Source organism: Monodon monoceros, unplaced genomic scaffold (assembly GCF_005190385.1).
Source record: "Monodon monoceros isolate NGI ecotype Baffin Bay Population unplaced genomic scaffold, NGI_Narwhal_1 Super_Scaffold_13, whole genome shotgun sequence".
Classification (NCBI taxonomy): domain Eukaryota; kingdom Metazoa; phylum Chordata; class Mammalia; order Artiodactyla; family Monodontidae; genus Monodon; species Monodon monoceros.
In genome coordinates this window covers 26,362,416-26,385,988 of record NW_021703769.1, presented here as the reverse complement: position 1 = coordinate 26,385,988, position 23,573 = coordinate 26,362,416, and the positions used below count along the sequence as shown (strand labels likewise).

Genomic DNA, 23,573 nt, shown 5'->3' with positions numbered 1-23,573 from the left:
GCCATGTGCTCAGGGTCACACAGCTAGTCAATGGCAGAGCCAGGATTTGTAGCGGACACCAAGCCTCAGGGAGGCTAGGCCATGTGCTCAGGGTCACACAGCTAGTCAATGGCAGAGCCAGGATTTGTAGCGGACAGTCTGGGCCCAGAGCCGCTGCTCTTAACCACCGTACTATCTGCCTCTGAGAGACCCTGGACGGAGGCCTTGACCGTTCGCCCTCCCACCCCCGCTCCCATGAATACTGGCCTGGAGGGCAAGGCCAGGCCCTCACCCCTACCCCTGCCCTGTTCCAGCAGATGGCTGCGGAGTCCCCCTACAGCAGGTGCCACATGGGGCAGGGTACGGGGCACTTTGGAATCTGAGCCTGCTGGGGCTTGCACTTGGGGCTTGGGGGGCCTGGGGAGCCTGGCTTAGGCTCTTGGTGGGAGATGTGCTTATGGGCAAGGCCTCTAGGGCTGTTGATCCCTGCCTGCCTGTCCGCCCGCCACCTGCTAGCTGGGCCAGGCCTGTGGTTTCCTCTGAGTTCTCTCAGCCTTGCTGGCCCCCGCCCAGGCTGAGCCTCGGCCACACAGCGTGATGATGAGGGATGAGTCACCGCCATAGTGGAGGGGTAAGGAAATGAGGTCCAGCCAGCACAGAGATCCAGGGCCTTGATCCAGCTAGGGAAACCGAGGCCAAAATGAGAAGGATCCTCAGCAGAGACAGCAACAGCTGGGACTAGAACCCAGGACTCCTGACTCCCAGCGCAGGCCTCAATTTCCTCCTCTATAAAATGCAAATGACAACCTCAGGTCCACTGTCCTCTATAAAATGCAAATGACAGCCTCCGCTCCACTGTCCTCTGCCACTCTGAGGGCCATTGTAACAATCCAGAGATGGGATAGGGTGCTCATTCACCCTATTTCACAGGTGAGGAAACAGGTTCAGAGAGGGAAAGTGAGCTGCCCAAGGCCACACAGCAAATTAACATGTCCTGGGAAGGAAGCCCACCCAGAACCATGGAACAGGGCTGACCACTGCCTCTATCCCTATCTGGTCCTGGGAGCACATCTTAGAAAGCTCTTGTTGATTCATCAGGTACCTCCTTTGGGCCTCCCCTAGTCCCTGGAAGTAAAGGATATGAACTCAACAATATGGATGGGAAATGATGGGAATTCAGAGAGAATTTGCTCCCCCAGGGCCACAGAGCACACCCAGGAGAAAGCTGGTGTGGCAGCCCCTGGGGTGGGACTGAGTCTCAGTCTTTCTGTAGGCTGGGGCCCAGCCCCATGACCTGCACTAGCACTTCCATTCCCAGCAGCCTCTGAGCCACCCAAGAGAGGGAGTGGATCCATGCTCGTTTGGGCCTGCCAGCTGGAGCCAGAGCCAGGACCAAAGCTCCAGGTCTGGGTCTGGGGTTCTGCCAGTCCCGGGCAGCCAGCAGCAAGAATCCCATTCCCCTTCCTTGGTGTGCCCTGCCCTCCCCCCGTGCCTGTGTTGTGGGCTCCCCTTGACCAGCGCCCATCACAATGCAGATGCTGTAACCGTCCCTGCAGGGGGCTCTGTGCCCCCTGGGGCCAGGACCACGAGCTGCTCCTGCACACTGTCCTGGGCTCCCCTTGTGGGCTCAGAAGGGTTAACACCCTCAACAGGACAGCTCCTCCCGACGGGTCCCAGCCCAGAGAGCGTTCCTCCAAGACTATTTCCTGCCTCTGGGCCTTGGCCAGGCCCACAGTGACCACCCCCATGGGTCTGAGGCCGCATCTGGTTTGGATTACACCAGGGCTGGTGACGTTGCCTTTTCCTGTTGGCGTCCAGTGGCCTCGAATTCCACTGGCCACCTTGGACCCAGCAGGGCAGCTGTGGGAAAAGATTCAGCCAGTGACAGGACTGCCCCGAGGGTGTGAAGCAGCCAGGGCTGTCCTGAAGGATGTGCCCACCTGGACCAAGCGCCCGCTCATGCAGCCGCCCACACACCTGTTCCTTCCTTCACTCTAATGGGTGTTATTTACTGAGCACCAGGCACAGTGCCAAGTGATTCCCATGTACGCAGTCATTTCATTTCCCCCCATGAGTGGGTATTTCCTTATCAGCAGTTCACAGATGAGGAAACTGAGGCACAGGGAGGTGATGGACAAGTCCATGGGGTCCCAGCTAGTAAATAGTGGGGTCAGGATGCAAAGCAGGTGGCCTGACTTCAGACTCATCCAATTACTTCACAGCTATTTCTTGAGCCCCTTTTCTGGGCCTGGCCCTAACCCAGAGCCTGGAGATGAATTAGTCATGGTCTCGGTCTTCAGGGAGTTCACAGCATCTGGAACCCCAGGGTTGGGAGGTTGGGGATCATGGTGAAGCTGGAAGGGTGTGGAAGAAGACACTAGCTTCTATTCTCTCCTCTCCAGTGGGAGTGACAGTCAAGCTGAGAGCAAAGGAGAAGGCCTCTTCCAAATAGAGTGTGTGCTGGGGGGAGGGGGTGTTCCAGGCAGCTCCAAAGACTTGGAGCTGAGAACAACCTTGTCTTGGAGCATCCCAGGGGGCTTTTGCACATGAGGAAGCAAGAAGTAAGTCTGGAGAATTTGGTGGGAGTCTCAAATGCCAGGCTAAATTGGGGCCATAGGGGGCCATGGAAGGGTTCTGAACAAAGGAGGGACATGATCAGATCTGTGGTTCAGAAGGATCCCTGCAGCCAGGGATGTCAGTGAGGGAGAGACTGGAGGCAGGGAGGCCAGAGGGAGGTTGGGCCGTGTCTGCTTGAGAGGCTGTGAGGATTGTGGGGACAGGAGGTGGGAGCTGCAGACCTCATACACCGCCAGGGATACAGGCTGATGACAGAGAGACTGGGTGCAGGTCAGGCAGAATGGGGTTCACATCTACTTATTTGCCCTCTCTGAGCCTCAGTTTCCTGTCTGTAAAATGGGATAATAGTACTTGCCTCCCAGGGTCAATGCAAAAGTGACATGAGATGTGCAGATCTAGCACCTGGCCAGGCTGCTGAGCTTATGCTTGTTCCACAACTATTTCTCCAGCCCCTACTTTGTTCCAGACACTGTTCTAAGTGCTGGGGACAAGCAACCAATAGACAAAAACCCCTGGCCCTGTGGAGCTTCCTTCTGTTGGGAGACAGACCCTGGACAGCAATAATGAACTTAGAGCGTGTTGGTGGGGTGGATGGGGGATGCGGTGGTCAGCGAGTCTCAGAACAGAGACTGAAAGGCATGAGGACTCCCTCATGTCCAGGCAGAAGGACTAGCAAATGCAAAGGCTGCTTGGAGTGGGGGCGGGGAGGGCAAGAGCAGCTGAAACCAGATCACACAGGCCTGTAAGGACTTGGCCTTTGGCTCTGAGTGAGCCAGGAAGCCCCTGGGGGGGTTCTCTGAGATTTAATCCATGGCAAATGGATTTATCCATTTATCCACTCAGCAAATCTTTATTGAGGGCCTGCTATATGCCAGCCAGTGGGTTAGGGAAGTGGATAAAGTGAGTAAGGCAGACCCAGCCCCTGCCCCCAGAGGCTTATGACACAAAGGCAGAGACAAGCAGAAGGGAATGCACACAGAGATGCAGAATTCCACATTGCAACAGGTGCCAGGTGGAGGAAACAAATAGGATGCAGAGGTGGAGAAAAATCTAGAGGCATCCAATCAGATAAGGAGGTGAGGGGCGGCTTCTCGGAGGAGGTGATGTTTAACTTGGGCTCTGGAGGCTGAGAAGTCAGCTAGTGGGGAGTGAGCATTCCAGGCCGAGGGAACAGCCAGTGCAAAGGCCTAGAGGTGGAAACACTCACAGAGGAGTCAGCTGCCTTAACTCAGCTCGCGAGGGTGAGCCTCCTGTTTGTCTCCCGGAGAGATCAGGGCACCGGAGGACTGTGGTCTGGCGGAGGCAGCCCTGGCCTTTCCAGGGGCCACAGGCAGGGTTCTGGAGGACTGTGGGACTAAATGGGACTCTGGTCTGCTTTTAGCCTGGAACCACTTCCTTCAGCCCCACCAGCTGCCTCCCTGAGTCACCACCCAATTACCAGCAGGGCAGGAACAGGGGATTAGACACCTGGGGGTCTGGACCTGTGGGGAAGGAGGTTTCGCCGTGTGCAACAAATGGGCAGAGAGCACTGGGCTGAGGGTACAAGGCCCTCCAGTGGGGCTGTTTCACGTTCCAGCAGTTGATGTACATTATCATATTAATTTCACATGTCCCATTTCATTCGTGTTGACTGAATGGTACACATATTGTGCAAGGTGAGGTTTCCCGCATGCCAGTCCTGGGGGCTGAATTCATTGCCCCATTTTACAGATGAAGAAACTAGTACTCAGAGAAGTGAATCTACTTGCTCGAGGTCACACAACAAGGAAGTAAAGATGCCAGGAATTGAATCCAAAGCTTTGTGTATATAACAACCTTCCCTCCCCCTGCATCTTCCCACCTCTACAGCAGCTAGACCTTCCTGGTGGGTAAATCAGGTTAAGAAGACAAGCCCCCAGGGCCGAAATATTTATTTTACTTAAACACTTAAATTGCTGTTTCCATGTGTCAGACCCTGTTCGAAGCACTTTGCAAGTATTAATTCATGTAATCCTGACAACAATCCCATGGATATAGTACTGTTAGTGTCCACATTTTTTAGATGAGGGAAACCCAGAGAGGGGAAGCAACTTGCTCAAGGTCACACAGCTAGGAAGTGACAGCTGGAATCTGAAGCCAGTCAGTTGGAGTCCAGAGCCCCTGCTCTTAGCTGCTGTACCTACTGCCTCTGGGAGCCTGGCCTTTCAGGGGTGATGGGAGGCGACATTTTGGCTGAGGCCTGGATTCCTGGGTTTGTACACTCCCAGTAGGCAGACATGCCAGGCTGGCCGACACAATCTCCCCCCACCGTCTTCCTCATTTCTGTGGTGGCCTCAGAGTGCCCGCCCCGCCAAGGGAGAGCGTCTCCCCACCCTGGCCCAGGCGCTGTCTGGGGTGTGGGAAGGAGCTTGGAACTCAGGGCAGTGGAATGCCATAAACCAGGGAAGGAAGCTGGTGGGCGGAGAGGTGCAGGGAGATAAGATGTGGAGGGTGGAGGAGAGGCTGAGGAAGGCCCAGCCCTGTGGGTGGGGGTAGCCTCCCTGGAGGCAGAGAGAGCAGAGACCAAAGGACCAGCAGGTGAAGAACTTCCTGACTGCCCTTCAGAGCTGCCAAACTTGGTCGGGAAGGGGCCGGCTCTGAAAGCAGCAGGCTCCCCTTTCCTGGAACCCGCCCCCCCCACCTGATATGAACTGCTTGGTGTAGAGGGGATTCAGAAATCAGGCAGGAGACGCCCTTTTAATTCTGATATTCCAAGAATCTGAGCTGCTGTGATTAAAAACTCTGGAATATTCTGAAATACCACTGATCCTACAATTTTAGATTTCGATTTAGCCTAACTCTACAAGGCCCCTCTGCACCCTCTTTTGCTCCGACCTGCTGAGGAGGAGTGGGGGCTGGGATCCCCTCCTGGAGACAGACCAGCCTCCAGTGAGGAGAGTCAGATGGGGTGGCCCCTGTCCCCTAGAGCTCTACAGTTAAGGCAGCAGAGGGGTACTCCTGCCCTGCTGTGTGACCTTGGGCATGTCACTTACCTTCTCTGGCCTTGGTCTCTCCATCTGTGCCAAGGAGCTTTCTCTGGGTCGGCCCAGCTTAGGCATTCTGAATCTCTGCTAAGCACTGTCCACCCCTGGGTGGCCAGGCCAGAGGCAGGGGGTGTCTGTTGGTCATGGAAAGAATGTGAGGGCAGGAGGCCCAGCGGGTGGGGTCCCCAGGCTGGGCAGCAAGCAGAGGGCAACATGAGATCATGGTGTCTGGGCCTCCTGGTCCAGTATTTCTGGGGATGGGATCCCTTCCAGGCTGTCCCCCAGGTTAGACCCTCCCTGGGATCCGGATTCAAAGAGTCAGGCTGCCCTTTTCCCTCACCCTGCAACCCCCTCACTGGACAAAGGGAGTGACATCAGGGCCCAGAGAGGTGGGCACTGGTCCAGGCTCACACAGCAAGTCCAAGGCAGGCTCTGAGCCCAGGGCCCTGCTTAGGGACTGGGGCTGAGGGGACTGTCTTCACTTCTTGACTCTCTGGAGGGACCAGAGAGGGACATGGAGGGGGCTCATGCCCAGAGCTAAGTCTGTGCCTCTGTGTGCACTTGACCCCTCTACATGTTCCCCCACCTCAGAGCATGGGCAGTTTTCTTCCCCCAAGGCTCCCACCCCAGTTAGATGCTCAACCTCATGGGGGGGGTGGGCGGGGCAGGATGCAGAAGCCTGGGATCCCCGAGTCGGGCCAGCCTCCCCATCCTCCTACGAGCTCAGGACACAGGCTGGGAAGGGACTGGGGTCACCAGGTCTCCACAGGAATGCACCACAGGGAACAGTGCCCGGCGGAGGCCTCTTTCCCTGATCCAGCTGAGAAAGAACCCCCGCCCCCCCCGAATCTGTCCTTGTCTCCGTAACTGTCTCTGCGCATCACACACACACACACACTCATGTACACACGGAGACGTACTGACCCACTCAGGCACACACGGTGGTGCGAACCTCTCCTCACCCGTGCCCTGCACTCGCAGGCCTCTGTCCCCTCCCCTTTCAGCCACGAGGCTGCCTGAATGCGACAGGACAGACCCTCTTTCCCTCCCCCCATTGCTCCATGAGTTCCAGGCTGGGGTCCGGCACGCACGCTAGGGAGGGTCCGCACAGCTGGCTGGGCATTCTTCCACCCCCTTCTGGCCGCACTGAGCCCGCACCCTGCAGGTGCCCCCTCCACCCCGGCTCTGGAGTCTGTGGGAACCAGACAGTTGGGGCTGTCCAGCCGGGCTCACTTCCTCCCAGGCCCCAGGGGACCTGCGGAGGGAGGAGGGAGCCACAGAGACTGAAGCCAGCGTGGCCGCCTGCCCGAGGGGGGTGTTTTGGAGGGGACAGGGCTGCCTGCCCAGCAAAGGGGTCTCCAGCCCCCTGAGCATCACCTCATGGGACATAAGACCCTCCAGCAAAGACCAGAAAGTATCCTTGGCCCCTCTTCTCTCCCTATACCCATGATCCAGGTGGGGGGACTGAAGTTCCGGAAGAAAGCCATCTGCCTCAGCAAGTCTGGTGTTGGAGGGTATGGGGACAGTGAGGTTTCAGGTCCCTAAGTTGTTCCTCTGATGGGGGCCACGACTATACCCACTTCTCCTGCTTCTACCCAAGGGGGCAGCTACAGAAGGCCAAAGGTCAAGGCTCAGTCTCTTCTAATCTGTACCCAGGGTAGCCACCGCCTCCCCCCATGAGGGAAATGCTTTCTCAGAGTCACCAGGAGACCTCAGAGAGCTGGGGGCTCGGGGAGTTCTCCCAGTCACGCCGGAAATCCAGACAAGAGAAGTGTGCCTGCCTTTTGAACCTTGGGTTCCCTGCCTGTGCAAGGGGTGAGGGGTGGCTTTTTAACCCTGGCATGCCAGGATTCAAAAACAGCCCGCCCCCCTCTGGGGGGGTCACCCTGTGGGCCACGCTGCATCGTCACGCAAACTGCAGGTAGGGGCAGGGGGTAGAGCCATACAGACCTGGTTTTGATTCCCTCTCTGCCACTCATTGGTCATTTGGAGCCGGAGCTAGTGAGCCCCAACTTCTTTGAGTCTCAGTTTCCACCACTGTTAAATGGAGATAACATTCCGTACCACCCAGGATTCGGTGAAAGGATATACACGAGTCCAGGACAGGATAACTGCCACAAATGGTCACAGGTATTGTGGCTGCTCGTAATGTGAGGTGCTGAGTCACAGAGTTTGGGGCTGGAGAATCAGCCCCTTGGTCCAGCCCAGCCTCACTCCCGCCTGGTGTCTCTCCTGGTTGCATCCCTCCTCTCTCTCTCCCACTCCCTGCTCCCACTTCCTCGGCCTTCCTGGGAAACTCCCTGAAGAAGGTCCCCAGCAGGAGAAAGCCTCATGTGGGACATTCCTATCTGGGGTCCCCCGTCCCTGCCATACCACCCCACAACCATATGCCCCCCACGGAGCCAGGTGTCCTGGCCCTCAGTCCCCAACCATCCAGCAAACTGACCCTCATCATTACACTGGCTTTATTGGCCCTGAGAGCCATAGAGTAAATCCCAAGGGAGCCCTGCTTCCCCTCACCCCCAAGTCTGTCCAGAGACCCTGGGCGCTGGCTGAGTGTTCACCATGCCAATCTTGGCTTCCTGTCCCGGCTGTTGTGGGCTTGCCAGGCCTGCGTCCTTTGAGAGCTCCCCAGATCCTAGAGTCAGGCTCAACCTGGAGGGTGTAGCTGGCAGAGTCTCTGCAGGGACTGCCTGAGGCCGGCTGGCTTCACTCAAAGAAGAACATTCCTGGCGTCCGGTATAGGCAGGAGGTCAGCCCCAGTGGGTAGCCGGAGCTTCCCTGGACAGGGAAGCTGCCTGCAACCCAGGGTTCCTTGGGGTCTGCTGGCAGGGGCAGCGGGGCCCGGAGAGAGGCTGGAGGGGTGGATGGTGCAGGGGAGGGGGCTGCTGAGGCCAAGAGGTGCTCAAGGCCAGGATCAGTCCCCATGCAGAAATTCAGCGCCTGCAGCCGGCACTGGTAGCTGCCCCCGATGGTGGCCTCGGAGGTCAAGATGGGGGCAGGGGCCTTGCTAAACCCCTCAGCCTCAGAGAAGCTGGCAGGAAAGCCAAATGCGGGGCTCGGGGAAGATGAGGTGGCCACGGGGAGCTCCCCTGGACCTGCAGGCTTGGGCGTGGGCATCTCCTTGGGCTCCGAGGGTGGCCGAGGCCTGGCATTGGTGGTGGCCGGGCACACACTGGCTGGCAAGGCCCCCACCAGACCCCCAAAGCTTAGGCCCTTGGGCTCTGGCGGCTCCAGTGGGAACGGGCATTGCATGCCAGTCGCAGCGTCGGGGGCTCCTAGGTCCTGGCTGGTGGCTCGGAGGGGTCTGCGGCGCACCTTGGCAGGGCCCTTGGCTCCCTCGGCGCCTGCCCGTCGGGTGAAGCGCCGGCGTCGGCGCAGGAAGCTGCCGTGCTCGAACATGTCATGGCAGTCGGGGTCCAGCGTCCAGTAGCTGCCCTTGCCCGGTTTGCGATCATCACGGGGCACCTTGACAAAGCACTCGTTGAGGGACAGGTTGTGGCGGATGCTGTTCTGCCAGCCGGGCCGGTTGTGGCGGTAGAAGGCGAAGCGGCCCATGATGTAGCGGTAGATGCCACTGAGCGTGGCCCGCTGCCCCGGTGAGCTCTGGATGGCCATGGCAATCAGGGCGATGTAGCTGTAGGGGGGCTTGGTCGGCTCGGCCACAGGGGCCAGGGGCCCGGGTGGGGGCTGCTGCTGCATGCTGACTGGGCTGGCCAGGCTGGCGGCTGCCGGAACCACGGGGGCCAGGCACGGTGTCCAGGGCTGGTGTCCGGCACAGCCTGCCCAGGCTGGTTAAAAGGCCCACTGGCCCAGCCTCCCAGCCTGGAAAGGCAAAAAGGGGTGGGCCCGCCAGGCTGCCCTCCCTTCTTCCCTCGCCCCCCTCCCACAAGGCCCAAGAGGGGCGGGCAGGAGAGGCCAGGATTGGGAAGCCGTGAGCAGCTGCCGGGGGTGAGGAGACAGGAGGGAAGGGACTGAGACCCTTAGCCCACATGTGCTGGCTGGTGGTGGCTGAGGAGGGACAGGATGTGAAACTGAGCGAGACAGAGACGAAACAAAGAGAGATAGAGGCTGAGATGGAAAGAGAGAGTGAAAAGAGACAGAGAGACAGAGACAAAGAGAGGTAAGGGCATAATAAGAGGGAGACAGGAACATACAGAGAAGATAGAGGCAGAGACTTAAAGAGAGACAAAGAGCAGAAAGAGACAGAAAACAGGGAGACACACAGAGAGCCAGCCCCATGCACGTGCACACGTGCACACAGAGTACAGAAAAAGAATCACTGAATGAGAGAAAGAAAGGAATCCACAAAGATAGAGAGGAAGAGGGATGCACACACACACACACACACACACACACACATTAATGAGAGAGGAGGTAGCATCTGTGTCTGAACTGGAGAACAGGGAGTTCCTGTGAGAAAAGCCTCAGGGGCCTCTCGAGTCCCCACCTCTGGTTCCCCCTTTCTTTTCTCTTCCTCCTCCCAGGCCTGGGGTCTACTTTCTTCTCCCCACAGTGCAGAGCACTCGAGGTCACACTATTCCCTGCCCTCCTAGCTCTGGGGTCTACGAGGGGTGGGGCGCCTAGGGTGGGGACGAGGGCCGGCCCAACCCCATTTGCTGAGCCCTGGCGCCCTCTAGTGACTAGTGTGGGGAGGACAGACATCTGGACAGAGCCATCCACCCTCCCAAGAGGCTCTCAACCAAGACCCTGGCTGAGCCTTCATTTCCCATCTCTAAAATGGAGCTGAAGACTCTGCAGCTGTCCGGGCTGTGGTGGAGAGGCAACGGGCTCCCTTACACTGAATCCAGTGCCCTTTGAGAGCCTGGTACAGAGTAGGGGCTTGGGCATGACGAGGACTGTCACCCTGAGCTGAGGCTCCCCGATAGCTGCAGCCTTGGGCCGAGGGTACAGCGAAGCCCAGAACAGTCAAGCCTTCTGAAGGATGGGGCAACCTCCTCCACACTCTCCCACCCACAAGTAACCAAGTCATCGGGCCCCTACTGTGTGCCACTCTCCATGCCAGGCCAGCTCCCCTCCCCTCTCGACATTTACTTCTCAGACCAACTCTGCTCCGGAGGCCTTAATAGCTTCTCTTGAGTAGATGAGGAATGTGAGGTTCAGAGAAGTTAAGTGACTTGCCTGAGGTGGCACAGCTAGTCAGTGACAAAGCTGTGATTTCAACCCAGAATTCCGTAACTCCTTAACACTACTCCTTCTGTGAGGGGCAGGGGTAGAGGACTGTCACTGGGCCCCCACTGGAAAACTGGCTGTGACCCCCAAGGGAATAGGGAACCATGCTTTGCTCTATCCCAAGTGTCCAGTATCTGCCTGGAACAGAGTAGGTGCTCAATAAACATTCGTTGAATGAATTTTAAGACTGATTCTGCCCTTTATTGAATCATACAGGTTTCCCCCCATAAAAGTGGCTTATTAATATATCACTAAAAGATTTATTATGTTGCCATCTGTAAGAGAATTCCTATAAATAAAGTCAGAAATCAGAAAAGGTAAAAGGTCTGATATCTGGGGTAGAAAACAGTGACTTTACTGACAAGGCAGGGTCACTGCTTTCATGGTGGAGAGGGCTCCCTCCCAATTCTCAAGGACTCCCTACAACTTACAGTTTGCAAAGATTGGGGGGGCTTGGGCAGGGGCTGGACTCCTGGCTCCCACTTTGGCTTCTGTGCTAGGCCTGCCTCAGTTTCTCCAAAGACAGTATCTACTGGCGGTGGTTCAGTGGTTAGCATTTAAAGCCCCAGGTTCAGGCTAAGTCCTCTGTTTTGGGACCCCCTCCCCTCACAATCCCAAAAGAAGAGAGACTTGTGGCAGGTGAAAGGAGGGTCTGGAAACTCACAGCCCCTCAGAGGTGGGGCAATTCTGTTACTGGTTGGGCTTCAGTCTAATCTATGCGGAGGATCTTATTATTGGTAAACTCAGCCCCTTTTCTTTTTGGCTGCACCTGGGGGCTTGTGGGATCTTAGTTGCCCCACGAGGGATCCCTCGAACCTGGGCCCCCAGCAGTGGAAGCACAGAGTCCTAACCACCAGGGAAGTCCCAGTAAACTCAGCTTTAAGCAAACCTTATAATGGATCAATTGCAGGTAAGGTCTGCTTTAGGTAAACCGCTATGGGCATGTCCGGCTCTTCACAAAAAGATGAAGTCTTGTTTCTGACCTAATTGCTATTTCTGGAACCTCAAGGTCGAGTTTAGTTCCCAAGCCTGACGCCCCAGGCCCAGCTGCCCGGCTGTCCGCTTACGCGCCTCCTTCCTGGGTTCCCGGGGCTCCATCTCATTGGCTGAGAGGTTGAAGGCCGTGAGTGGCTTCCGCTGTCTCAACCTACCTGGGCGATGAGTGAGGCGAGACCTAAAGTCCCCTGGCTCAGCTGGGGCAGGGCTGGGGTGGGATCTGCACCCTGTGGGGACTGCTTCAGAGGGTACGGGAGGGGGAAACAACCGCTCAGGGCTGACTCAGCTGTGTCAGCAGGTGAGTGACGCTGTCGGAGATGCGGGGCTGGGAACGCGCCACCGAGGCACCTGGCCGTGGAGCTTCGAGCGTAGGAGGAGCTCCCGCGCGAAGACTGGCTCCACCTGCGGGGTGGGGGTGGGGGTGGGGCAATGAGCCAACCTTCCCCTTTACCCACACCCTTTGTTGGGGTGGGGGGGCGGGAGTGACAGCTCCTCTCCACATGCATTTTACATGCAAGGTCTTCCAGATCAGATAAGGCAGGTCCGGGGCGGAGCTGGGACTGGAGGGAGCAGTGAGAGGCCGTTCGGGGAGGCTGGAGGGTGTGGTTCTCCGCTGGAGTGGGAGGTGACTCACATGGGCCATAATGAGACGCTCCTCGGGCTGGTCCGGGGGCCCCGGGTACTCCTCGCCAAAGCACAGCCGGATCTGGTACTCGGGCTCCTGGCGACCATGATGCAGGTGGGCTCTCAGTTCTACGGGCACCGAGACTGTGGGGTCTGGGCCAAGATGGGGCGTCCCACCTGGTGCCCACCTTGTGCTCACATCCTATGCACACGTCCCGTAAGCCCACATCCCCATTGTGTGCCCATGCCCTATGCCCACTTCCACGTCCCCACACCTGCCTCATGTCCCACATCTGCTCCCACTTCTAGGTTTCATGCCCCGTGCCTCGTGCCCTATGCTCACTATCATGCCTTTATGCCCACCCCATGCCCACTGCCACTCACCTATGCCTATCTTGTGCCCAGTGCCCCCGATGCCCACCCTATGCATAACGCCCTATGACAACACGTGCCCAAGTCCTATGCTTATGTCCCACACCCAGTGCCCCAGCCTGCCTCGTGCCTACACCTCCCATACGCCTATGTCTAATCTGTGCCCAGCCCTCCCGATGCCCATATTCGTTCCCACCCCCGGTGCTTCTGCGTCATGTCCTTTGTTTCCATTCCCACTCTAGCCCAGCATCGTCAAGTCCATCGCCCCGCGCCCACATCTCGTGTGCCCACTCTCCTCTGTCCGAGTTCCTTTGCCGACCCCAGTGCCCGGCCACTCCGCCCCGCGCCGCCAGCGGCCCCGCTGTCACGCTCTTACCCGCGAGGAAGCTGCGCGTGTCGAGGAGCTGGCAGGTGCGCTCTCGCTCCAGTTTGTTGGGCCGCGCGCGGTGCGGGGCGAGCGGGCCGCGCCAGTACACACGGCCCTGGCACAGGCGCTTGGCGAAGACGCCCTCGGGCGCCACCCAGAGCAGCACTCCGCGCTCCAGGTGGGGCAGCAGGCGCCGCAGGACGCGGGCGCCGGGCGGCGGCTCCGGGAAGCGAACCTGCGCGACGCGCGGCGGCGACCCCAGCAGGAGCTCGGCGGCAGCGGCGGCTGCGCGCGGACTCAGGCTGCAGCCCTCGGCCGCGCGCGCTGTGGCTTCGCGCACCAGCTCCGCGCCATAGAAGAGTCGCACGTGCAGCCAAAAATCTGCGGGAAAGGGAGGGGACGCGCGCCCGGCGTTGGCGGCGCCGGCTCCCCCTCCCCTCACAACAGGGCAGGGAACCCAGAGGTCACCCGGCCGCCACCTCGGGAATTTTTGACACTCCCTCCCATAAGTAATATTAGTAATTCTAGTAGTAGTGGTGGTAGTAAATAATAGCAGCTTCCAGTATAAACAAACTGGTAGTTGAGCTTCAAAAGCATAGGGTCTGGGGCCATCAGTACAATGGGGGCATGACACTGACGCCCTCCCAGCCCGAATTTCTGGGATTCTAGGAGTTTCTTCCTGGCAAATACTTTTAATGCCGGTAGAAATAATAATCATCATAATAATAGCAACAACAACAACAAAACAGCAGCCTCCCATATGAAGAGCTAGCAGTATGCTCAGTGGTTAGGGCCGTGGGCTCTACAGCCAGGCCCTTGGGTTCTAATCTCTCACTGCCCCTTAGGAGCTGTGATCTGATAGTACCTTTCCCAGGGTTACTAACTGTGTGACCTTGGGCAGGGTTCTTAACCTCTGTGTCTGGTTTCTGCATCTGTAAAATGGGGAGAATGGCAGTATCTATCTCACAGGACTGTGGGGAGACTTAGAAGGATGCCTGGTATAAGCTAAGCCCTCAACAAATGTTAGCTGTTGTTATCTGGAGTCTGGGCTGGGTGCTTTGGGTGGGAGACAGAGGCTATTCGGCACCAACCCTAGGTCCTCCCCAGTTCTGCACAGCGGTCAGGGGAGAGGGCCTTCGGATTCCTTACCGGGGTTGCTGAAGTCCTCAGAAGGCAAGGGGCCCCAAGGGTGAGCAGGATCCTGAGCCTGGTACCCTGGAGAAGGAGGGGAAGCAGTAAGGCATCGCCTCACCCTGGGTCCCTCGACCCCTAGATCAAGGTCCTGGAAGAGGCCGGGGAGGAGGCAGGGGTGGGTGAGGAGACCCAGTCCTTACTGTGGCCAGCCAAAGGGCCTGGGGGCAGGGAGGCCAGCCTGGGGGGCTGCTTCTTGTCTTTATCCTCTGTGACTAATCTGGAGCCAACCTGAGCATCGGGAGAAAGGGTCGTGAGGGTGGAAGAGGAGACCTGTGGGCCACAGGAGCTCCCAGACAGTCTAAACTGGGGCAGGGGGAGGTCTGGACAGACTGAAAGCCAGCCGGGCTTGATAGGGACTTGGAAGTTTACCCCGTAGAGTTAAAGAGAGAGTTGATGGGGTTTTTGGAGGTGAAGCTCATTGTGATTGGGAGAGAAAAGTGCTAGCAGTGAATGAGGAGATGGGGTGATAGAAATGGGGTGATAGAGCAATGGAATGGGGGCACTTGGGACAGTGGAATGAACCAGGCTAATGGGGAGATGGGAACAGAGGAGTGAACCGCAGATGACGGGGGAGAGGTGATGGGGTGGAGTAAGAGTGATACAGACAGTGATGGAGATAGAGATGACAGGGGTGATGGCAACAATGAGAGCTAGAGGTGATGCAGGTGAAGGGAATACAGTGATGGAACTGGATCTGATGGGATGAGTGGGGACAGAGTGATTGATCCCATGATGACAGGGAAGAGGGGCTGAAATGGGAGAAAATAGGGCTGGCGCAGACAGAGAGATGGAGGTGAAGATGGTGGAGACGATGGGACAGAAATGATGGAGTCAAGGAGAATAGAATGAAGGAGATGAAAATGATGGCAGAGATGGAGTAGAGGCAGGAAGTAGAGCTGATGGATGGGAACAGAGATGGGCAGGAGCTGATGGAGAGGATGAGATGAATGCGCTGGAGATTATATAGGGGGTGGTATGGGTGCGAGGTGCCTGGGCTAGCAAGGCTATAGGGGCTGGAAGGACTCACTGACCTGCTCTTCTGTCTTGCAGGCCGGCTCTGTCACTTCTCCAGGGGGCACCTGCTGGCTATGAAGAATGCCCTCCTCTTTACAGGGGGCACAAGCCCTGGTAACTGGATGAAGGAAGAAATAGTCTGTGGTTTCCTGGGCCCCAAGGGGAACCCCCCAACCTTGTCTGAGGTGAGCCCAGACCAGAGTAACCCAGCTCACTGCATGATCTCAGGCAAGGCCCACCTCTCTCTGGGCTCAGTTTCCTCCTTTTCGAATGGGGAGATAAACTGTAAGGTCCTTCTAGGTTTACCAGCCCATGAGCTTATTTAAGCTCAATAAGCCCACCATTTCCCATTTTACAGATGGGCAATGTGAGGTCCTTATTGCCCAGAGAGCCGTCCTCAGCTGCTACCTCCAGGGACAGGATGGTACCTGGGTTGTGGGCACCGTCAGACAGGAGCCGGTAGACCTTGTAGGGGTTGGAGATGTCCAGCTGGTTGAGCGAGCGCACCTCACAGAAGTCAGCGCTCTTGTTGAGGGCACAGCGGAGCCGCGTCTTCCAGGTGGAGGGGTCCTCCTTGTCAACGCCCTCTAGGTGCTTGCCCTTGTATATGGCCCAGGCCTGGGGGTGAGCAGGGGCATTGGGGGAGGAATAGCGTGGGAGATGGGGTTGGTGCCATGCAAAGGGATGAGGGCTGCCTTGCCTCCCACCCTTCTCTCTCTCTCCCTCTGTCCCTCGGCCCCTCCCTCCTTCCTTCTCTTCCTCCCTCCCTCCATCCAACATATATTCCTTGAGCTCCTGCTGTGTGCCAGGCCCAAGTTAAGGACTAAATGGGGAACAACAAGACATACATGGTCCCTGTTCTTAAGGAACTCAAGTCTAATGGGAGAAGCAGCCGCAAACAGCTGAAAGGAAATAACTATATTCCAAATTATGGATTGTGATAAATAAAAAAAATAATACGATGGGATATAAAATGCTGGCAGTGACTTGCTATCTGGAGAGCCATAAAACTGAATCCTTACCTATTGCCACAAACAAAGTGGACTCCAGATGATTAAAAAACCAAAAGTAAGAGGTAAGACTATAAACTTAATAGGAAAGAATGTAGAAGAAAATCTTCTGGGGCAGAGAATCCTTCTTAACCAAAATTGTAAAGGCATGAACCATAAGGCAAAAACATTGCAATGTCTGAAATCAGCAAGGGGCTAAGATCTAGAACATACAGGAACTTCTGCAAATCAGTAAGAAACAGAAAGCATCCCCTAAAGAAACATTCTTATCAAAGGACAAGGATGGGTGGTTTACAGAAGAGGAAACCAGAATCCCATGAGCATAGGAGAAGGTACTGAAACTCATTAGTGCCAGAGAAATGCAAATAAAAATATGAGATATCACCTGTAAGCTTACAAAATTTAGCCAGTTGGATAAGCCAGTAGTTGGTTGGGATGTGGACACAGTTGGTGGGCATGGAATGGGAGCAGAGTCTCTGGAGGGCAATCAGGCATGCCTAGTCCAATTAAGTATAAGCATACCCTGTGAGCAGAAATTCCAATTCCAAAGGAATTCTCACATAGCCTCAAGAGGGGACCAGGGCAAGCAGATCCACTGCAGCGTTATCTGTGGTCTGGAAAGCAAACTTGTGTCCATCCCTGGGAAAGTAGGTGGGGGAGTGCGTGTAATAGATGCCCACTGTAGAGTTCTATGCAGCATCTAGAAACAAATTAGATGGACAGAGAACAAGAATAGATCTTCAGAGCATGACCTTGAGTGAAATAAAAGTAAGACACAGAATGAGATCTATGACACAATTATGATGTATATAAGGTAAGAATACACACGAAACAGCAATGCCCACTTTGCAAGAAAACATACAAACCAAAGATACTCATTAAACACATTAGAATGACTGTTGTGGTAGAGGGACTAAATAAATAAATAAATATGAGGGGCTGCTTTAGAGAGGGTGATCAGAAAAGGCCTCGCGGAGGAAGTGGTATTTGGGCTGAAGCCTGATTGAAAAGAAGGATGGAGTCGGACAAAGATCTGGGGGAAGGCTGTACTAGGTAGAAGGAACAGCGAATGCAGAGGTCCTGGGGTAGGAGAGATTCAAGGAAGGCCAGTGAGGCTGGAGCACAGTAGTCAAAGGGGAGGACAGTAGGACATGTCTTGTTCGCATTGCTCACTTTCAGGGATGGGGGGCGGGGGATTTAACTGATAAATCACACTCAGTCATTGCTCTCGGAGATCCCAGGCTTAGTGGGACACCAGACTGAAAAGCCACAGTTCCTTTGTTGGTGTCTCTTGCCAGTGGTGAGACCTTTAAGGCTTGATTTTGCTGTCTATAAACTGTGCCAGTAATACCTCACCTCACCTGGTTGTGGCACGTGTAAGATGAGCGGTCTGTGTAATGTGCTTAGCGCAGCACCCGGCACACACTGCTTATTTATTGCAGTACTTATTCATTATGTTAAGGATGCTCTAACTCAAAGGTAACCTGGGCTCAAGGCACAGGGCGTTATCACCATGATGAGAGGGGGATCTTTGGGGACACTGCCGTGCCCCTAAGCATTTAAAGTGGTGCCTGGCACACAGGAGATGCTCAATAAATATTTGTTGAATGAATCAAATTGGGCCTCGAAGGATCAATAGGAAGTTGCCAGGTGGAGTGACGTTCCCGGCAGGGGGAACAGCTCGAGCAAAGGCATGGAAGCGCGTGATGCACGCAGGGGACAGTGGGCAGCCTGGTGTGACTGGAGCTGATGTGCGTGTCTGAGGGTATGTGTACTGTTGATTCTTGTTATTCATGGTAGTTGTGTTCTATAAAATTTACACAACCACTGAGTTAGCAAACACTGAACCATCACTCCTAAGGGAAATACAAGGCTAGGTTCCTGCGCGCCTCTGGTCACCCCATTTTCATCAACTGGTCAATACATAACCTTGTTCTATGAGTGTTTCTGTTGAAGGACACCTTATTTAATATAAACTGTTCATTCATTAACAGTGAACTCACGGCCAACAACACTGTAACTCACGTCTGAAAGAAGCTTACAGACGTCACAGCCTTCCTGTGCTCAGGAATACTGACAGCGCTTCAACACTGTGTAAGCTTGGGGGTCATTTTAAACAGCGAAATCACCGACAAAAAGCACAAAAATATTAAAAACGTGGACTAAATATTGTCTGCGAAAGGACACCTGTTTACAGTAGAAGAGCTGAAACTAGAGTTGTCACCTTGCTCAACCTCAGCTGGGAACATGCATGTTGGTGACAATTTTTTTTTGCCATCCTGTGCATGTCTGTGAATGGCTGCAAAAGTGCCTTGAATATCAATTTTGAGATTACATATAATTTTAGCGAGTAAGAGAATTTGTGAATATGGAATCTGTGAATAATGAGGATCAACTGTATGTGGTGGGGGGAAGGGGAAGAGGAATTAAGGAAGAAGACAGGTTGAAGCTGGATCATGAATGTCCTCGAAGGCCAAGATTTATCCCGTGGACTTTGAGGCACCAGGAGGGCCTGAAGCCAGGGAGTCACATGTGTGTATCAGTGGTGGGTTGAGGGGTGGGTTAAAGCAGTGCCAAAGAGGGACAGGGAGGGCCAGTCCCCAGAATCTCCCACTTCTGAATGGCACATAGCCTTAAGGGGCAGGCCAGGTAACCACCTGTTCAACACTTACTGAACCAGTCCTCTGTGGGCCAGGCACTGTGCTCAAGGTCACCACCCACGGGCAGCTGGAGGAGGCAGACTCATACAAGGCACTTATAATTCATAGGGAAAGCTGTTCCAAGGAGGAAGCAGAAGGAATCAGGGACGACTTGGGAGAAGCACTGAGAGCTTCATAAATGCATTAAGCAAATGAATGCATCAGGGAAGGCTTGTCTTTAGTAAGAGATGTTTAAGCTGAGCATGATGGGAGTTGGCCAGTGAAGGTGAAGAAGAAAGGGTGTTCCAGGCAGGGGGAACAGAATGTACAAAGTTCTCACGGTGAGAGAGACAGGAAGCATTTGGAGACTGAAAGAACTGTCTGGCTGGGTCTAAAGTTGGGGAAGGAGTGGAGAGAGACGGACAGAGGCCAGGGAGGAGCAGTTCATGCAGGGCTTTGAGGTCTTGGTAAGGAGTTGGGACTTTATCACAAGAGCAATGGGGAGCCATGGAAGGATTCTGAGTAGGGGAGTGCCAAGGCAAGATTTACATTTAGAAATATCCCTCTGGAGGACTGAGGGGAAAGCTGAGGGATGGGAAAGCAGGGCATTCAGTTATCCTGGTGAGAGATGGTGGGAACGGGTCCACGTAGACGGATGAAAGAGCAGTTCTGCAGTAAGAGCCGAAGGCCTTGGAAATGGATTAGAATGAGATTGCAGGAGAGGAGAGCGGCCAGGGTTCAGGTGCCCAGCTCCGGGGTCTAGGTGGCGATCGGTGCCATCTTCCATTTTGGGAAACACAGACGTTTGTAGGAGGGAGCTGATGACCGTGCTATTAAGGAGGTGCTGAGTCTGAGAGGTCTGGGCTGTCAGACCAGCAGGCTTGGGGCTTGGCTGGGAGGCTGGGAAACGCTGGGCTCCACACTGAGGCTGTGGAAGGGGAGAGTGGGACATGAGGAGGGAGGTCCAGGAGAGAGTGCTGAGAGCCCCAAAAGAGAAGAAGGGATGGAGGCTGAGAAGCGGGGTCCAGGAAGGTAGGAGGAAAACAGGTCAGGGTTGGAGTGGGGAGGGGACACAGATCCTGGAAACCAAGTGAGACTGTTTCAAGAAGGGAGGGTCCACTAGACACAAACCCACCCAGGGGTCCAAGAAGATGATAGTAATGGCATCCTTGGATTTGGCAAAATTAGAGACGTTAGCAGGAGGGAGAGGAACCACACTGTGGGTGGGGGGTGGGGAGGGGGGTTATGAGTGAGGGCGTTGATGTCCAGAAGACCCTTTCTAGGTGCTTCACCCTGTGAAAGGAGAGGGGAGGCCAGAGAAGCAGGAGCTGGAGACGTGGTATTTGGGATGGTGGCGGTGGCCTGGGATGCAGTTGGTTGCTTTTTGCTCACGGGAGAGATTCCAGTTTCAATCTTGGTGGGAAAGAGCCAGTTTGGAGGAAGTTAATGGTATCTAAGGAAAGGGAGGGCATCCCTGGAGGAGGTCCCTGAGAAGGCCTGGTGTTGGAAAGCACAGAAAATGTCCCCGAAGCTGCTGGGGTTAACAGTTTACAGGTGGGAAATGGAGGGAATTTCCATGGTGGCGGTGGCATCTAATTTCCTCAAGGAGAGGGAGGAGAGGTCCCCTGAGGCGTGGGGATGGTGCAGGTTATGCAGCCCTTGTCTGATTCTCTTTTAAGAGGGTGTGGGAGGGTTTCCCATGTACAGAGAACACTACCCTCAACCTAGAGACAACTGAGGTTAAGGGGTGAACCTGTGGCCCGAGGTGACAGCGTGTCGGGTCGGTTCCGGACTCTGCGACCGTGTGAGCGCAGAGCCCTCCCGGGCCGGGCTGGCGACCCCCGGCCCGCGCATCCTTACCCTGAAGAGCGCCGCGTCCTGCTGCGCCTGGTAGCCCTGCTTGGCTGCGTGCTTCCAGGGGATGCGGAAGAGGGTCTTGCCCGCGTCCTCCCAGCGCAGCCCAGCGTAGCGCCCGCTCTCGATCTGCGCCACCAGCCAGTCGCGAAGACGCAGGGGACCCTCGGCCCCCGCCATGAGTCGCCTGCTGTCGGGGACCCTCCCTTCGTCCCTCCGCCATTGGTCGCTGGCCATCGGGGACACAGTGCTCCGGGGACCAGGTCTGGGGAGCGCGGCGGCCAGACCCCAGCGCGACAGGGGATCGCGGGGGCCACCTGGACGGCGAGTGGAGGCGGCGAAAGCGAAAGGCTGGGCAGGAGGTTTCACTTTCCTTTCTGCTCCCCAGAGGCCCTGTCGCCCCTCCCCATGTCGCCTGGCCTGGAGGGCGTCGGTCCTCACGTCGGGGGCAGCTAGAGGCACCACCAAGACCCACTGAAGGGTACGGGGTGGGGTAGCCCGGGTTCTGCTCATCCCTGGAGGGGGGCCCCCGAAGGGCGCTCAGAGGCGTCCCTTGCACCATCCCTGCACCTGTTTTCTGCTCTTCCCAGCCTACCAGAAACTTAGTCTCTTTCCAGGACCTGGACTGTAGAGGTGGGAGAAGCATAGTGCTTCTCAGACTAACTCCCAGTAGAATTGGGAGGCAGAGACTGGTTTAAAATGCATACTCCTAGCTGCCATCCCAGACCTGAAGAATCAGATTTTCTGGGCAAGAAGTCCAGGAACGTGCATTTTAAACAAGTCCCGCCATGGGATTCTGATCCAGGTGGTCCATGGGTCACCCTTGGAGAAATATTTCCTTAAATATTGGGAGTCCCTTTCTGATTGCTCACCATGGTGCTGGGCCTGCCTGAAGCCTTTTCTGCAGTGTCTCAGTTGGTTCTCACAACAGCACGTGAGATGAGTGTAATTACCTACTTTGTTAAGAGGACTGAGGTCACAGAGCTAGTGCCTGGGGGAGCCAGAATCTGAACCCAGGACTCTCTGCTCCCAGAGCCCAGGGGCCCGAACAGTGCCCCACACTGCCTCCCAACAGCTGCACCTGGAGTTTATGGATTCTGGGTGGGGTCCGTGACCCGCCCAAAGTGTATGCAATTTTTTCATCTCTACACATTTTTCTAGGGTTTGTATCTTTCATTAAATTGTCAAAGGGGGGTTGTGATATGAAAGTGGTCAAGTAGCTCCGACTGCTCCACCCTGGCTGTGTACCTGGGGAAACTGAGGCTCTGAGAGGGAGAAACCACCCCTCACTGCAGGGAGCACCGAGCTGGATGGCCAGCCAGTGTTGACCAGAGGCTGGGAGCACTGTCCCTCATGTGTACCTGTCAGGGGCCTTGCTTCATGATCCCCACCTTCTGTCCTCATATGGCAGCAGCCACCCAGTTCTGACATTTCTACAGTCACAGCCAGGATTCAAAATCAGAGCTGTAGGACTCTGATGGAGCACAAAAAATTTCATATGATTAAATACAAGAGTATGGGACTTCCCTGGTGGTGCAATGGTTAAGGATCCACCTGCCAATGCAGGGGACATGGGTTCGATCCCTGGTCCAGGAAGATCCCACATGTCACGGAGCAACCAAGCCCATGTGCCACAACTACTGAGCCTGTGCTCTAGAGCCCGCAAGCCACAACTACTGAGCCCACATGCCACAACTACTGAAGCCCGTGCGCTTAGAGCCTGTGCTCCGCAACAAGAGAAGCCACTGCAATGAGAAACCCGCGCACCACAACGAAGAGTAGCCTCCGCTTGCCACAACTAGAGAAACCCTGAGTGCAGCAGCGAAGATCAAACACAACCAAAAATAAAATAAAAAATTAAAAAATAAAATAAAAAAATAAATACAAGAGTAATAATTACATCTAAGCAGGAGTATTGACTGTGTCAGGCAATCTCTTCATTTTTTTCTGGGGGGGCGGTGGGCAGAGTCATAGTAATGACAAGGATGGGGTCCACAGCCAGACTGCCTGGATTCAAATCCCAGCCCCACCACTTGCTAGCTGATCAGCCACTTCACAGGGCTGCTTGGGGATTCAATGAGATGCAGGTAAAGTGTTTGGCACATTGCCTGGCCCATAGTGAGTGCTCAATAAATGAGTGGTATTATTGCTGTTGTTGAGCCAGAGTGTGGTAAAAGCAGCAATGGAAGGGGGCAGGGAGCATCATGAAGGACCTGGAACATCAGATCAAGGGGTTTTGTTTGTCCTAGAGATGATAGGAATGGAGTTTTTTTTTTTTTGGCTGAGTTGGGTCTTCGTTGCCGCACATGGGCTTTCTCTAGTTGCTGCGAGCAGGGGCTACTCTTCGTTACGGTGTGTGGGCTTCTCACTGAGGTGGATTCTCTTGTTGCAGAGCACGGGCTGTATGCGCGGGGGCTTCAGTAGTTTTGGCGTGCGGCTTAGCTGCTCCGCGGCATGTGGGATCTTCCCAGACCAGGGATCAAACACGTGTCCACTGGCAGGTGGATTCTTAACCACTGTGCCACCAGGGAAGTCCCCCATTTTAAAAAAAAATATTTATTTATTTGGTTTCACTGGGTCTTAGTTGCGGCAGCCTGGCTCCTTAGTTGAGGCATTAGAACTCTTAGTTGCGGCATGCATGTGGGATCTAGTTCCCCGACCAGGGATGGAACCCGGGCCCCTTGCATTGGGAGCACAGAGTCTTAACTACTGCGCCACCAGGGAAGTCCCCCGGACATATTTTTTCTTTTGT

General features: G+C 55.4%; 2 protein-coding genes across 3 annotated transcripts; both read right to left on the bottom strand.

Moving 5' to 3' along the window:
• Nucleotides 1-8,003: 8,003 nt before the first annotated feature.
• Nucleotides 8,004-11,995, bottom strand: FOXS1 (forkhead box S1). Its single transcript, XM_029221054.1, has one exon. The coding sequence runs from the start codon at nt 9,258-9,260 to the stop codon at nt 8,268-8,270; it is 993 nt and encodes a 330-aa protein (XP_029076887.1). The 5' UTR covers nt 9,261-11,995; the 3' UTR covers nt 8,004-8,267.
• On the bottom strand, nt 11,938-21,164 carry LOC114894421 (interferon regulatory factor 4-like). 2 transcript variants are annotated; one of them, XM_029221052.1, is made up of 8 exons: nt 20,828-21,164; nt 15,747-15,936; nt 15,336-15,436; nt 14,445-14,532; nt 14,260-14,325; nt 13,120-13,491; nt 12,382-12,500; nt 11,938-12,149 (listed from the first exon to the last, which is right to left on the bottom strand). In XM_029221052.1, exons 1-8 carry the CDS (start codon nt 21,056-21,058, stop codon nt 12,039-12,041), a joined length of 1,278 nt encoding a protein of 425 aa, XP_029076885.1. In that variant the 5' UTR covers nt 21,059-21,164; the 3' UTR covers nt 11,938-12,038. The 2 variants fall into 2 exon arrangements, with proteins under 2 accessions (XP_029076885.1, XP_029076886.1); XM_029221053.1 differs by having other exon boundaries at nt 12,382-12,468.
• Between the last annotated feature and the right edge of the window lie 2,409 nt (nt 21,165-23,573).

Coding starts and splice junctions, on each gene's coding strand:
- LOC114894421 (XM_029221052.1), bottom strand. CDS start 21,058: ATGGCCAGCGACCAATGGCGGAGGGACGAAGGGAGGGTCCCCGACAGC. Junction 15,437..15,746: donor TGACGGTGCCCACAACCCAG/GTACCATCCTGT, acceptor TCCTTCATCCAG/TTACCAGGGCTTGTGCCCCC. Junction 13,492..14,259: donor TGAGGACTTCAGCAACCCCG/GTAAGGAATCCG, acceptor CCTTTCCCGCAG/ATTTTTGGCTGCACGTGCGA.
- FOXS1 (XM_029221054.1), bottom strand. CDS start 9,260: ATGCAGCAGCAGCCCCCACCCGGGCCCCTGGCCCCTGTGGCCGAGCCG.